This window comes from Erithacus rubecula (genome assembly GCF_903797595.1).
Source record: "Erithacus rubecula genome assembly, chromosome: 9".
NCBI lineage: Eukaryota > Metazoa > Chordata > Aves > Passeriformes > Muscicapidae > Erithacus > Erithacus rubecula.
Window position 1 is genome coordinate 22107767 of NC_136660.1, and position 15256 is coordinate 22123022.

General features: G+C 44.7%; 1 protein-coding gene across 1 annotated transcript in view; it reads left to right on the forward strand.

Annotated features, from left to right (window-relative positions):
- FBXW4 (F-box and WD repeat domain containing 4) overlaps positions 1-15256 on the forward strand; it is a 60820-nt gene that overhangs the window by 33464 nt on the left and 12100 nt on the right. The window contains 1 exon segment of the mRNA XM_079312455.1: positions 13537-13602. Within this exon segment, the coding sequence (XP_079168581.1) occupies positions 13537-13602 (66 nt within the window).

The following is a 15256-nucleotide window of genomic DNA, read 5'->3' on the forward strand; positions in this document are numbered from 1 at the left end:
TCTGGGCTTCGTGGGCTCCTTTCAAATTCAGTGTTGTGTTCTGAGGAAGAAACACCTTGTTCCATTTTTAAACCTTGATTGTTTATGGAATTATTCAGTGAATGATTTTTCTCTCTGATACCCCTAACTCTTTTAAAGTGTTAATATTTTTCCCAAGCCACCCCAACTCTAGTATCAATGGCCTTAGGTTAAACAGTAGCAAGCCACCACCTGCAGGTACTTGCTGGCCATTTATTTGGAGTGGAGTTTATATGGAATGGAGTTAGGTATCCCTGAGTTGTGGTGAGCTCATCACTTCCTTCCAGTGCAGCCTCTGATTGGAGTCCACAGAGATGCAGCCCAACATGAACTGATGGCCATGTAATTGATTCTTGTGTATTCACATGATAAAAGATGAGTGACAGTTTTGACTGGGACACTTGTAACTGGCTACAGAATCAAATACTGGTACTCAAGTAACATGCTCATTTTAGTGTAGGACGTGAGAGTGAGGTTGGTTTTGGCATTTCTTTGTGTGGGTGTTTGACTTACCAAGTAGAACTTGTTCTTTTAATAGCTGTGTTTTTGGATGTGACTTCCTAAATTCTCAGAGCACATGGAAATAAGGCAAGCCATGGAAAGGAAAGGAGGAAATTGTGGGTAGGAGTGTGAAACCACAAAGTTGCCTATACATTTAAAGCTTCCAGACTTCTGTTCCTTGAAGTGCTGGAGGACTGACTGCCAGGAGGTTGTCCTGCTTCACCTAGACAGCAGCTTACTGAGTGGCAGGAGGCAGTGTGGTACTTAATATCCCTTTATCAGATATTTTTTGTCAACAAACTACAATGTAGGTTAGGGAATCCCCTGGTCCATTGCAGACTTGAGGTGTGTGCCTGAAGAGTCTTTTTCTCAGTCCTTTCCAATGCAATCCTTTCTCTCTTATACCATTTTATGTGTAATTTTTCCCCAATATACTGACATAAAGCATCATAATAAATTAATGCTCACCTTCTTGTCTTCTCCTTTCCCTATCTTCTATGACATCTATTTTGCCTGATCACTTTCCTATCTTCATCTGGGTTATCTCAGTTATCAGTGAAATTTAATAATTCTTAGCCTGCCTTAAAGCCCAGCCTGATTGCAGATACTGAAGGTGCTGTGAAACTGTATCTTATTGATGTCAACATGGTTTGAACTCTGGCTTCTGCAAAACTTTTTCAGCAAGTTTTTGGGTGGTTTGAGATCTTGTGGGAGGTGGCCTCTAAACATCTTTGTGCCTCAAATGTGTACTATCTGTTAATGAAACCTTGTGCCTTTCTCTGCATGCAGGGCTGGGGCTTTCTGGCCTGACTGGCAGGTTTGATTTCTCACTCTGGTGCTTGCTCACAACCCAAGTATGTCCTGAACCTGCAGATGGGGAGGAGGGGTTTTACTCAGGATCTTGGTTGCTTGGGGCTGAAGTGTTGACATGCTCCTAACACACAGTATGAAAACCCTGAAGCAAATCATGCTGTGTAGAGTGGAGAACTGGGGAGGTGGAAGCTGCCCAGAGCTTTAAGGGCAAGTGGATTAAGGTTGCTGCAAGCGTGTCCGTGTCAGGACTGGAATGATCAGAACAGGAAAGCTCTAGGAGTCATTTCATGGCTGAGTTAAACGCAGATGAGGCTTTGCTTCCCTCCTCCACAGAGCACCTGTGTCTCCATGCCTCAGTGTCCTGGCCCTTTCTGTGTGTAGCATGTGCTCCATTTACATGCCTTCCCCCTTTCACCTTTTCTGGTCTTTGACTTCTTAAAACCCTCTGAGCAACCCTCTCCCCTGATGAAGAACTCATTTAGACTTAATTTGTAAATTGTTTGAATATCGCAGGGCAGAGGAGGAAGATCAAGCACTCTGTGATCTGGATTCTTTCCCCTAGAAGCATGAACAAGTACAGCTCTTGCCTCTGTATGGTATTAAGAAAGAACTGCTGCCCTGTGTGCTAAGATAAGGAATGTATATGTTTGTTGATAACTCCTCTTCTTCCTCATCATCCTGATCACTTTTTTCGAAATTTTCCAAATATGAGAATTTGAATTTATTATACCTATGTCTGTATGGCAGAAGGAAAAAGACGAAAATAATTTGTGGCTTGTGGCACCAGGAAAAGAGATTCCTTCTACCTCTACTTTTAAACTGAAACATTCTTGATTTTTAGTTGTTCTGGCAGACCTGAAAGGATTCTCCCCTCCCCCTGACCTCACTGGCATGCATGGATTGCTGCTTATTGAAAAGTAATTTTCTGTCATAGATTCTAATGGAAAAGTTTATATAAAATGTCATTCTATATATATATACACATGCATTTTTAAAACAATACTTGTTAACTGAAAACTTTGCCAGTCACATCTGAAAAAATACTGGGATTGGTCTTGGCAGTCCTGAACCTTAGAAAATAGAAAGGCAGTATTTTATAAGTAGAAGAGGTTTTCTTCTTTTGCATCGTGATTCTTTAAGCATTTTCTATACATGAACCAAAATTTAGACTTTTGTCCAAAGCAGTGACAGCTGGAATATTTACTTAAATCAATTCTACATGTCCTCTTGTAGGGTGTGGGGTTATAAGAAGAGCCCTGAAGTACATAAGGTCTGTGATAAAGTGTGAGCACAGATGACATTATGTATCTTTTCCCACTGGTGCAGGGAATGTTCACTCTGTTTCTCTGCACAGGCTTGAAATTGGCCTGGTCAACGTGGGTCTGCTTTTGTTCATTCCTGTGGCTGCTTCTCAGATGCTGGCATGGATTTCCCAGCAAGCATACTTTGTCCAGAGATGTCAAAAGTTGCTGCTAAGGAAAAGTCTTGAGCATTGATGGATCAAAGGCAGACAGTATCTGGCTGAACTCATCTCTGTGTCAAGTACTTAAGGCAGAAATAAACAGAATTGAAATTGAAAAATTATCTTTTCTGTGAGAGTCTTTCATAAAATGTGGTAGAAATGGATATGGTCTGAAAAGAAACCAGAATCATGGAGTTGAACCAGGCAATTTGCTTCTCTGCTTTGCAACCTGCTGCAGCATTGTGTCACAGTTGTATTTTAGGCAGCTCAGAAATTAAGTCTGTGCCCTGGGGGTTGTGCTGCCTGCGTGCTCTCTTCCTACAGTTGGAGTCCCTGAGAATCTCCTTTCCTTGTTGTCAGAATTGTTGTCATTGCATCATCTCCTAGGGCTTGCTCAGCATTCCAGTGTACCTGTCCTTTGGCAATAGTGGCATCTTTTCATTTCCCTGCTTACCACCTGGTCTTCATTGCAGAATCAAGACCAAACTTTTAGATTATGGCAATTCTTGCTTTCTGGTAGGATGTTGCAGTCATAAGAGACATGAGGTGAGTCTTGTAAAACGATGGTTTAACATTTAAAAACTGACAAACAAAAGATCCCCCAGGCCCCACTGCACAGAAGCTGTGATCATTAATCCAGCTGAGCAGCAGCTTTAACTTGTCTACAGGACCTGACAAGTCAGGACAAGCATTTCTATCCTGAAGGCAATGGTGATAATTCAAAACAAGCATGGATGCTAACAAGTCCTGAGAATCAGCAGATGCAGCGTGCCACATACAGGATTCCAGTATCTGGCTTGTGGGACATCTGATATCAGTCTGATTTAACACAGGAACAATACACAGGTGGCTGAGTTTTTCAACCCATATGCAGCAGGTTTCCTGGTAGTTTTGCAAAACTAAAGTCTTGTAGCAGAAAGGGAGACAGAACAAGTGAAGTCCCACTATGAAAAACAGTTTTTGTTTGCTAATGGGAGATGCCTTAGCTAAAAGAAAACCTGGAGCCATTGTTGCTGTCCTTGTGGCTATGGTTGTTGCCTGACTTTTGGAGCAGATGCTGGAGGAATTGACTTACTTTTTGATGATTTTTCTCAGCAATAAGAGTTCTCGCTCTGTCCTTGGCACAGTTCTTGCTATCGTGTTTGGGACCTGCACTGTCCATCTTATTCTCCTGAACGTGTTGCCTTTCTAAATCTCAGTGTGCAGGTACTAGACTAGAAATCCTGTCCTGGGAGCATAGCCTACACCAGGCTTTCAAGAATCTGTCATGCATCACACCCCTTCACAGACTTCCATTGTGCATCACTGGATCTCTTTTCTCCCTTACATCCTGCACTGCCCTGTCCCACAGGCTGGGGGAAAGATGCCATGGGCTGACTTCCTCACTGTGTGTCCCACAGGCCGGGGGAAGGATGCCATGGGCTGACTTCCTCACTGTGTGTCCCACTGCTGACTGTGCCCCAGCTATGCCAGGCAAACTGTCCTGCTCCACCCCTCCCCTTGTTGGCCCCAGACTGGAGCCCCCGAGAGGTCTTTGTCCGCCTGTTGAGAGCAGCCCCCGTTCCTCCATTCCCACATGGCACACCCTCCCCAGCAGCCCTCTCCCCATTCAGCAGTTTGGGCTGAAAGAACCTTGGCTAATTACGCCAGGCTGAAAATTACCACTTTGCCCTGTTGTCCTGCTGCTGGGCCCATTTGTGTGGGGCCTGTAGTTAGAGGGAACAAAGTGCCCCCCGTGGAGCCAGGCAGGCCCCAAGTGTGAAGCTACAGGTACAAGCAAGAGGGGAATGAAGGGAATAATTACCAGCTTCTCCAGGTGAAAGCCCCGTTAAAACTTCAATAAGCCAATTAGGGGCCAGGGTGTGTATGTGGGGAGAGTCTCCCCCACCTATAACTGATTCCCACCAGGCAATTAACAGAAATAATTTCACGGAGGGGAGGATAAGAAATGGCTCTTAGAAATTGTCTTGAGTTGGGGGGGCCTGAAACAGCACGACTGCTGCAATGGTCCTCATGTACTCCAACCTCCCTGCTCACTGTGTGGCCTGAAAATGTTGGTGGGGCTAGGAGGAGAGGGAGGAGGGATGGAAAACGGCAAAGAAAAAGGAATCGCTGGAGCTTTACACCTGGGCAGGCTTTGAGAAAGTGAGGGCTGGAGTTCAGAGCTTCTTGTAAGGCTGTGTGTGGGCCCAGAGCACTGAGCTCAAGGGGGCTGCTGGGTCTGGGGAAGTGGGCAAAGATTGAGCTCAGGGTTTCTTCCCCATGGGGTTGAGGGGAAGGATAATGGCACTGAGCAGAGTAGGGAGGGGAAATGTGATGGGTATGAAGGGTGGGAATGGGTGTGCAGGTTGGTGAGAACTGAATGCCAGGCCCTTAGAGATCTGCCCAAGATACATGAGAGCCTGTAGGTACAATACTGTGCATGCATCTCATCCAGGGATCATGTTTTTCTGCTGTTCAGTCAGCAGCTTCACCTGTTCCTTCCTTTCAATTTATTCCAAAAACCCAAAATTAAGGGAATTTCGTTGAGATAGAGATTTTATTAAGTTATCTTGCATCTCATGTACCATATTGCAGATGGCATGTGCAGCAGTTGGATGCAGAGCATGCTGTCTGGTGGGTACCTTGCAGAAGTCTTGCCACTGCTGCTTGAAAGGATGCTCTGAGGAGTAGAGCATAGGATGAAGTTGCTACAAATGGCTGAGATTTCTCTAGTGATGTTGGAAGAGAAAATGCAATGTTTGAGTAAAGAAGTTGAGACACCAACTGTGGTTATTTCACCTGCACTTGAGAAAGAAAAAAAACACGAATAAATCTTTAGCTCCTCAAACACAAATGTAACCTTAGTAGCCACTTTCTTTGAATTTCCAATGTTAATGCTTCTGAGCATTAAAAATGTTCTTTGAGATTTTGTTCTCGTTTTTGATAAGCTGATGTAACTGTGCTGTAGTGTTGTATAACCACCTAGTCTCAAACTGACCTGAAAGTCTCTAGATTTCATCTTTTTTCTTCTTTTTTTTCCCTCTTTCTCTTTCTCTGCAAAAAGCTCTCTGTGGTAGGAATAGAAAGCAGTATCTCTTGCACAGCCCAGATTTTAGACTCAGAAGTGATTTCTCAGTTGAGTCATGTTTCTTTATTATTCAGCTTCTAAGATGTAACCCCAGTGGTTGCCTGCAAAGAGAGCTCTGCTCACAGAAAGGCCTGGTAGGCATGCACAGACAAATCAGTTTTGGCACAGGCTTTGATTTTTGGTACAAGTTATTCAGATCAGTGCCTGAATTATGTTCTGGATTAAATTTCTGTTATTGTTAGGGAGTCACTTTTTTCTGTAATAACAGTAATAACTTGAACATCATTTGGAGTTTAAATTTGGTCTCAAGAGAAAGAAGGAGTTTTTGTACAAACACCTCTGCATGAACAACTATTCCATGCTTGGCAAGCCCAGAGGTTTGGGGAGTGAGGAAATATGAAGATTGTTGGACATAACAGGTAAATAGGTATTTCCCACTGTTAAAAATAGGTTATCAAGACTTTTCCTTCAATAAAGGAGGAGGATTGATGTCAAATACTTGTGTAGCTACAAAAGCAGTTCTATTTGAAGTTCTGAAAAATGACAGCAGCACTGTGAAAAGCACTGTTCCAATATCACTCTTTTGCTCAGGATCCTAAATCAACTTTTATAGAGCTAATTTGAATGTCATCCTCTTTTGGACATTTGCTTCTTCCTAAAGGTGTGTGTTGTGTGGAGTATTGGGGAAAGCAGTGGTACTTAGATTTGAACAGCCCTAGGAACATCAGGACTGTTGTTTTATGGATTGAATCACTAGTTTCTAATCAAGGGTATTTTCCTTTCAACACTGTAGTGTGGAACAGTGTATTTGTCCTGTCTGGAATCTTTGTCTTGATGTCATTGAGCTCAGTTTTTCTCCAGAAATGAGGACTGTGCTCTGTGTGAGGTGGCTTGTTTTCACAGAACTCACCTGCTGCAGGGCTGCTGAAGGGACAGTGATCAAAGTTGCAGGTGACTTGGGCACAGAGTATGGGGTGAAACTGCAAAGCAGTGAAGGCAAGATGGAGGTGTCTAGGTTGGACATCTGCTAAGCAGCTTGCTAGAGTATGGGTAATCTGTCTACCATGCCAGGAATTGGGCTTTTGGGAGTTTTAAAAGCTTTTTATGTTCTTCAGCCTGAGTGTCTCTGAAGTCTGGAGGAATACATGAAGTTAGAGGTCAAGGAGGAAGGCTGGAGAGGTGAAGCTGATGTTCCCTCTACCATGAGGGCATGAAGTAAATGACCTGGGAGGCAACAATGTGAGCATTTCTTCTACCTCATTAGCTGGAGTTCTGCCTCAAATGGTACTTTGTGTTTCAACCCAGCATCTTTACAGTGCCCTTCTGTACAAAATGTAAATGCCTTCTTTCTGGAGACCACTTTTTAGTGGCCCACTTGAGGTGGCACATGAATGAGTTATTAATCCATCTGTTCATGCATGTGTCACTGGTGCTCCTTGCCAAGAGCACAGCATTTCCTCTTGGAGTGGTAGTGGTTATCAGCATTGCAGGGTTCATGGCCTTCTCTATGCATTTTTGCATTCTCTCTGTGCTGAGTCCATGGTGGGGTGTGGCAAAGCTCTTCTGTACCTTATCTGTGTGACATGAGGTATATCAGGAGCAGAATTTAACTCTGAGTTGACTGGTGCCTTGAAGGATGCTATAGCATGGACATGAACTCAAAGAAGCAGCAGCAAACCTTCCAGAGCTTTCCAGTCTGTTTCTGGAGGAAGCCTGGCTATCTGCCTTCAGCTGCTGTGTCTTTTCAGCAAGGTTATTGCACAAAGGTGAGGCTGTGCTGCAGTAGGGTTCTGCTTGCTCAGGTGAGCTTTAGGTCCTACTGTCTTACCTGCTGATTTTTTGTTGAATTTGTGGGTACAGAATGTTAACATATAACCCAGCTGTCTTGACTTCTGAGATACTAAAGACACTTGGTTCAGTTCTCTGGTCATCCTGTGAGAAGTATGAAGTATAGCTAAAGGAACTGGTCTGGGACAGTGAAGGGGCAACACCAGCCTTGTATGACCACTGAGTCCTGGGTTTGTCCAGCATTGCCTGCATCTAAGGCAAGTGGAATTTCTTGTATGTTTGCGATGCCTGCTTGCTCATAAAGAAGAAAATGCTAAACTGATGCTGTGCTGTGGGTTTTTTTTCCCCCTTGCAAATTAAATGCTCCTGGGGAAGGAGCACTTGCTTTCCTGCACTCTGTCTCTCTCCCTTTGTGTTTATCTGGTCTGTTGGACAAGTCTCATGCTGGAGGTGGCGAAACTCCCTGTGCTGGGTTTCTGACCCCCTCCTCTGCCCTTCACAATGTTGTTACTGTTGCATCTGCTCTTCAGCAGGGGCTCCATCAAGTTTGTGTGACCTTAGCACTGTATTCATGCTGGAGGAGTTACCTTCCATAATGATGTCAACTGATGAGGCTGGCAGGATGGTGGCGGCCGCGATAAGACATGACATGTTCTAATGATTCGCCTTAGCGAGCTGTGTGTGTGTGTTGGGGGGGCACAGAGGGGCTTGGAGAGGGGAGGTGGGGGCCCCACAGGTGCCGACAAAGACTTTGACCTTTGCTGCTATAATATCAGTGTTTCACAGGCAGGGCGGTTCGGTAACCCACTTTCAGCCCATCAAAAATTGATTTAATTGCAATTTTTTCCCCCAATTAGGAGCAGTGGAGCTTAACTAATTGGAGTAATAGAGAGTAATAAGGCTCTGATAAAAAGCCTTCCTCTGCCTCCTTTGTATCTTGTGTCATCGCCTGTCAGAGGTCAGAGAGCTTGCATATTCTATTAGGCAGAGTTGCCTTCATTTGTACAAATTAGTTTACCCAACAGTAATTAAAATGCCAGTGCGGGTCGGGGAGAGCTGAATACAATTGATGGGCACGTTGGTGAAGGATTTGACAGCTCCGGTGGCCTCCCTTGCCAAAGCGTGTCAGTGCTGAATCAAAGGCTACACAAACCCACGGACCCGTGCGCTTAACCCGCGCCACCGTCAGCACCAACTGCTCTCTCTCTTCTCCTAGCTCCCTTTTGGGCTTGCTTTCTCTTCTCCTTCTTTTCTCATCTCACTTGAGACTTTTTTAAATAGATGTTTCCCATCTTTGAGCTGTCCTTTCTGTTGATCGCTTTCATAACACTGCTACCAACCCCCCCATCCTGTCTCCCTTGGTTCTCCCCCTTCTCTCCCCCCACCTTCCACATTCCCAGCTGCAGAGCTCTGTCAAGTAATAACTTCTTTGTTTCCCAGTCCAGTGAGTCTCCATATATAATAGTTTCCAAAATGGAACAACGATGTCCAATTCCAGGGGGCGGGGCAGCGCGCCAGGAAGAAGGAACAGGCTCTTGCACGTGTCAAGCAGATTCTGGATTTGAAATCCCTGAAAAGCAGAATAGAACGAGAAAAGCAATCTGTTTACAGTACAGGGGAAAGGCACATGACTGGGCACAGAGAAGGTGTAGTGAGAAGAGGTGTGAAAGAACCTGTTTAACCCAGGTTTCTTCAATAACTTTGCATTGCAGGGTTCCCAGCTCAGGCAGAACCCACTCTGAAAGCTCAGTTGATAGTGGGGAAACTATGTGTTGTTCAATGTGACTTTTATTTCTGGAGCTGAGACTGTTTTCAAACCTTAGGATAAATAGCATCTTTCTAAAAGGATTAATAGGCATCTACCTCTGCCCCTCTGGTTTGTTCACATCTGGTAATGGTCTGTCCAGGATGGGGTAAATAGTGATGCTACATGAGTCAAACTGTGGTTGGCACCTTGGGAGCAGCCAGGGGATTATTGCAGCTGGAGTGTCGCCAGAGAACTACTGCTGTTGCCAGAAATGCCATGGGATCTCCATCTCTCAGATGGAGAGTTCTTGTGTTTCTTCCAACAGCACTGCCAGGGTGTGTGTTCTCTTTCATTTCCTGGCCCAGCTTCTATTGTGAGGGGATGATGTCTAATGAAATGTCTCTTCTGCAATGTAGAGAAGGTCTGGCTTCTGGAGAAGCAGGCTCTTGGTTGTTTTGTTATGGTTTTTTTCCCTCTTGTTTATTCCTCTCCCTCTGTCAGTAGGGAGTTTCAAATAAGAAAGAGGACATCAAAGTATCAGATGAGTTGGAAGATTCCTTGTGTTGGACAACAAAAATATGCTATTTTTGAAGTATGTGTGTCTCAATACTGTGCAAAATTCTTGCCTTCCTGGTTTGGTTTTTGACTTGGTTTTAGTTCCTAGGGGATCCCTATGAAGACAACATGGCCTATTATGGAAGCCCTTCAATAGTGCTTTTCGTTCCCTTAGAAGGACCTATTAGGGGGAGCCTGTAGTAGCTGCTCATGGTAGCCAGCAGCTTTCAAAGGACAGAGGGAAGCTTAGTGGGAAAGGGGCTTTACATCTCCAAGGCCATCTGGAGACTGGCCATGGCGGTTTTTATGGTGGGTGTAGGTGCATCTGATCAGTGTAGATAGATGTGTATACTTCAGGTAGATGAGTCATGCCTGCCTTAATATATTTAGGCTAACCTGTACTCTCCTCTACCCAATCTAGTCTCTCCTCAGTCTGGCTGTAGAAAGCAGTGTGGACAAAATGAATGACTCTCTAAGCTAGTAACTCAGCTTGAATTGTTTTTCTTGGGCAGCTGACAACAACTGTTGTGAAAAAGCTGCACTTCTCTAAGTTGGAGGTTTTCTTATGTGTGCTCTCTAAGGTAAAAGAGCCTTGTTGAAGATAGGCTGAAAGAAGCAAGCCTGATAGAAAGTCTTCAGCTCTGCTGCATGAAGTTTCAGAAGTTTTGGAGCCAAGCTTTACATGCTTTCCTCCAATCTGCATGTCATTTTAGACATAGGAAAGGTGACTTGTGTTGCTCTTTTGACTGATGTAAAACTGTCACCTCTGAGAGGTTCCCAGTTATGAGACACCTGAGATTTCAAGGTGTGTGTTTGCAGATTGGACTCAAGGTGAGAGGCCCTGTGTTATGCCCTGGAATCCAGACTTTAAGGTCAGTTCACTCTCAGGCTTTGAGAATTTCTCATTGGCACCACTTCTTGTGCATCTTGTCTTGTGAATGCTGCATTCTAATGCTGCAGTGAAGGTGGCCTGCTCTTGTGGGAGAAGTCTTATCTTTGCTTGCTAATGGGCTCAGGCTGTTAAAGATAAGGCCTGCAAACCTGATCCTGCTGAAGTATGAGACAAAATTCCTGTTGACTGAATGGAGTCAGCTTTACTCAGAAGAGACTTGTTTGTGGCCCTGAGGCCTGTATTTGATGCTGGAGAAAAATCTCTTTATCTAATGCTTTTCTCTCTCTTTTTTTTTTTTTCCTTTTTTTTTCTCTGAGGGGTGAGGGGTAAGGACCAAGGAGGGAAAGCTGAAGTCCAGAACTGACAGCATGAGGGAGGATTAGACCTAGCTGTTCCTCCCACCTTTTTCTCCCTCTTGGTGTGCCTCCATGGTAATTTAGACCTGTGGCAACCATCAAAGCCTTGTGCATACCTTCTGCACAAAGGGATCTGTCTCCCACGTGAGGGCGTTCTCTGCTGGGACAGAGTCAGTTTGTCCCCCAAAAGAAATATCTTAAGCACCCAATTGCCTGCTTGACTGACTCTCTGACTGCTATTATGTTTCTAACCACAGTAATTGACTTTAGTACTTATTAATGGATTATGACTGGGGAGGGGGGACAAAACCCAACACCTAGCTTTGTAGCAGAGGGACCTCCTGACCAAAGTGTTGCTTTCCAGACATGAGGCTTCACTGACAATCTGTCAAAATGAGTATCTTTTGCTTGTTTTCCTCTGAGATGGCTGACATTGGCAAAAGGGAGATGTTCCCTCCTGTCCTGGACTATAGTGGAGAGAAGGAAGGCATTGAGCAGAAACCATGTTTCCAAAGATGAAATGTTGCACGTTTTTTAATTGATTCTGGTGGCTGCTGCACAGCAACAGGAATTGGATTTTCCATAGACTCTCAGACTTTGGTCAGTGACTTACATGGAGAAGGATAACGTGAGCACCCTGCAGCACCTGTAGGGACAGCCCAGTGCTACAGATGCTTTGGCTGACCACATGTCCACTGCCGATGAACCTGGAATTTTACATGTAAGATATCCTGGTTGGAGACACTGAAATAGCTGGAGTTCTGCAGGCCTTTTCTAGCCTAAAGGGCTGCTAAGGGTCACAGAACTTGTGGGCACCTCTGGATATGTGAGTTTGGGTGGAAGGATAGAGTCAGCAAAAAAGAGAGCCTTGGTAGCTGAAGCCCTTCCTAGGATTTTGTAGCTCTTTGAAACGGTTTGATGTTATCTGCTCACCTCTTTTGCAGAGTGTTTTGTCAGTACTATGGCCTCATGCTTTGGAGAAATCAATTGCTCAGCTAAGCCACAAAGATAGGAGTAGAAGGAATCCTGAGTTCCAGTCTTGTTTCTATCTACCCTTCTCTGGCTTTGATTGAGTTGACCCAATGTTTGCCATTTGGCTGCTGAGTGCCTTCTCACAGCAGCAGTAGTGCTTCTCACAGAAGTCAAGGATGCTGCAAGAATCCATTCCTGGTGCAGTAGAGGCTTGCAGCCACCTTGACTTCCAAAGAAAGAATGCTATAGAGGATCAAATAAATATTTAAAAACTGCTCTAACTGCTATTTTTACAGATATGACATTGTTTTCTTATTTTACTTGCATCTTTCAGCTGTCAACCCTGTGTCATACTGCAGAAGTTCTTTAGGCAAAGCATACAGTTGGCTTTTATTTAAAGCAGGTTCCATTTCCTGTGTTCATCCTATCCTTGTTGCATTGACTTAAATGTAGTTTTGGCATTTTATTCTTGGTAGCTGCAATAAATATGGCTTTGTGAGAAGTCATTTGTAACTTACTTGGAAGTCCTTCCATGAGCTGCTTCCTCTTATTTGGACTGAGAATGGGAAGCTGGCACGAAACAACTAGTGTGGTTTGGAGAGCACAGCACCCATGTTGCTGATGCTTGATTTTAAGGATTTGTTCTGTCTTATGAACTAGTGTGAGGCCAATGGGTGTCAGGTGACCTCTGGAGCCAGTATGTTCAGCAGACACATAGCATTGCCAAGAGAACTTTGGAATGAACTCTGTTGGAGGGTGTAAATTGAGCCAAATATTGCTGCAGGAGAGCTGTGCTGCTTCTAACAGTGAGTGCCTAAGCACTGGGGAGGGCAACCTGATCCAGCTTTGAAATTGGCCCTGCTTTGAGCAGGCTGGACCAGAGACCTCTGTTCTGTGATTTAGGCCTGTGATGCTGCAGCCAGTTCATGATTGTACTCAGAAGTTGCCAACAAACAGAAGTGAGACGTGAAGTGGGAAATAGTAAATTTTCATGGAGTCTTTCTGCAGCTTACTGCACTGACTGTGTATGAAACATGCTGAGTACTACTGACTCATTTGAAGATGATTACTGCAGTTCCTGTTCAGGTTTTCCCTTTGTATTTACAAATGCACCTTTATGTCCTGCCAGTTCTCTGCAGTTGTGACCTGCTGCATCTGAGAAGCTCAGCTAGTGAGAGTGTTGCAGCAGCTCTCCCTTTGCTGCTTCCTGCCCCTTGGGAAATGTGGTGGGACATGCTGAAATCATCTTGAACCTGAATTCAAAGTCTGTTTTGTAACCTGTTTTCTCTGTCTTGCTCATGCACTTTCTTCAGAACATGAGGTTTAGTAAGTGTTATTTGTTTGTTTCTTTTTTTCGAACAGCTCATTTGTGACGGGGACAGCCTGCTGTGGACACACCTCACCTCTGAGAATCTGGGACCTTGAGAGGTGAGTGAACTTCAGGTTACAGGGAGGGACTTGACAAGGAAAGTGACTAATGATGCAATACTGGAAATGCTGCAGAAGGGTATCATTCCTTTTGTCAATATAGGCAAGGGATGATAGAATATGAGGTGTGTTGCAGAGTGGGGGACAAAGCAAACTGGTGTGAAAAGGCATGTGTGGGGAGTGGTTCTGGTTCGATAACTCAGCTTTTCTTCTCAGCTTTTCCAGTTGATGGCACAGCCATCCAGGTTTCTTCCCATTACCTGTATACAGTCAAAATATACCCATTACACCCTCCTTTTCATCTGTCTCTGTTGATTCCTCAGCCTCAGCCAGAGGAGGTGAGGAAGGTGATCCTTATCCTCCCATTCACCTACTTCTCTGTGGTGCAGGGAAGCCAGAGGCAAACAGACTCTGAAATCACCTTGTCCTGGCTGGCAATTGCAGTAGCACAGAGAAGTGAGGTGTGGCAACAGGTTATCTATGGAAGTGACTAAGGCACCTTGTCTTCTCTTTGTCCTAATAAACACTGAGGAGGTTAATTGCTGTGGCCTCTGATTTGGGGTCTTTGAGTAGTTCCTGTTTGGTGAAGGTGCTGACCTTAGCAACTGGGGAAATGTTGTTCTCAAATCTTGATGTGAGACTCAACTGCTGACAAATTTGAAACTCTCAGCCTGAGGGTCTTAGTGTAGTGATGGACAGATAGCAAATATTTCACAGGATTATTAGAATGGCAGTCCTGCCTTCCAGGACCAGGATTCTCTGGGTAGGAGTGGCATGGCCCAGATTATTCAAAGGAGTGCTGTCAGGATTGAGGTGAGCAATGGCAGAAGGGGCCTGAGGGATGTCAGTAGAGCTGTATTTGTGGAAAGAGGGTGGAGGAGGATTGGTGTGGACACAGGGTAAGTCTGAGACCAATTGCCTTCTAACCTATAGTTTAGATTATGTAAGTCAACTGTATCAAGTACAAATTTAAACCAGCTTTTTTTTTTTCTCTGAAGTAACAAAAATACTTTGCAACAATGCGTCTTACAAAAGATAAACTGGAGCAGGAAAGAGCACCAGGGCATTTATGGTGCATGTTTCTTAGTGACCCATCCAGTGGTGCCTTTGGAGCACCCCAGAAGGATGCAGGCTGGGGTATGATACCCCTGCCCATCAAGTCTTCTGGCTGTTCTTGAATAGAGGCATCTGACAGGGGTGAGGAGATGGGCAACCCTCTCCCCCCTGCCCCAGCCTTTCTGACAGCCTTTCCCAAGGAAGCCTGAAGAGATAATAAAGCTGTGTAGAAAATAGGATTAAGGTAATGAACAAGCACAGTGGAGTTTGATCTTTCAATAACATAAAAGCCTGAGTGACAGGCAAATAAAAAAGCCAAGGCAACCTAGGCCACTGGGCCTCTGTTGAAATGGCTAGAGTGTCAAACTTATTCTTCCCTCTTCACCTGTCACAGCTGGAATGCATCATGCCACTGGATCTTTTCCTCTGCAGGGACCTGTGTGTGAGCTGGTAGACTTGTCAACATGTGCAGGGTTGGAGGCTGAGTAGGAAGCATGGCTGGGACTCTAGCATATGAAGCTTGATGTCAACATTCATAGAAAGGGAGTACAGAGCTATCCTTCCAGGTCTTGACTCTCCATATACTGTTCACCTTCTC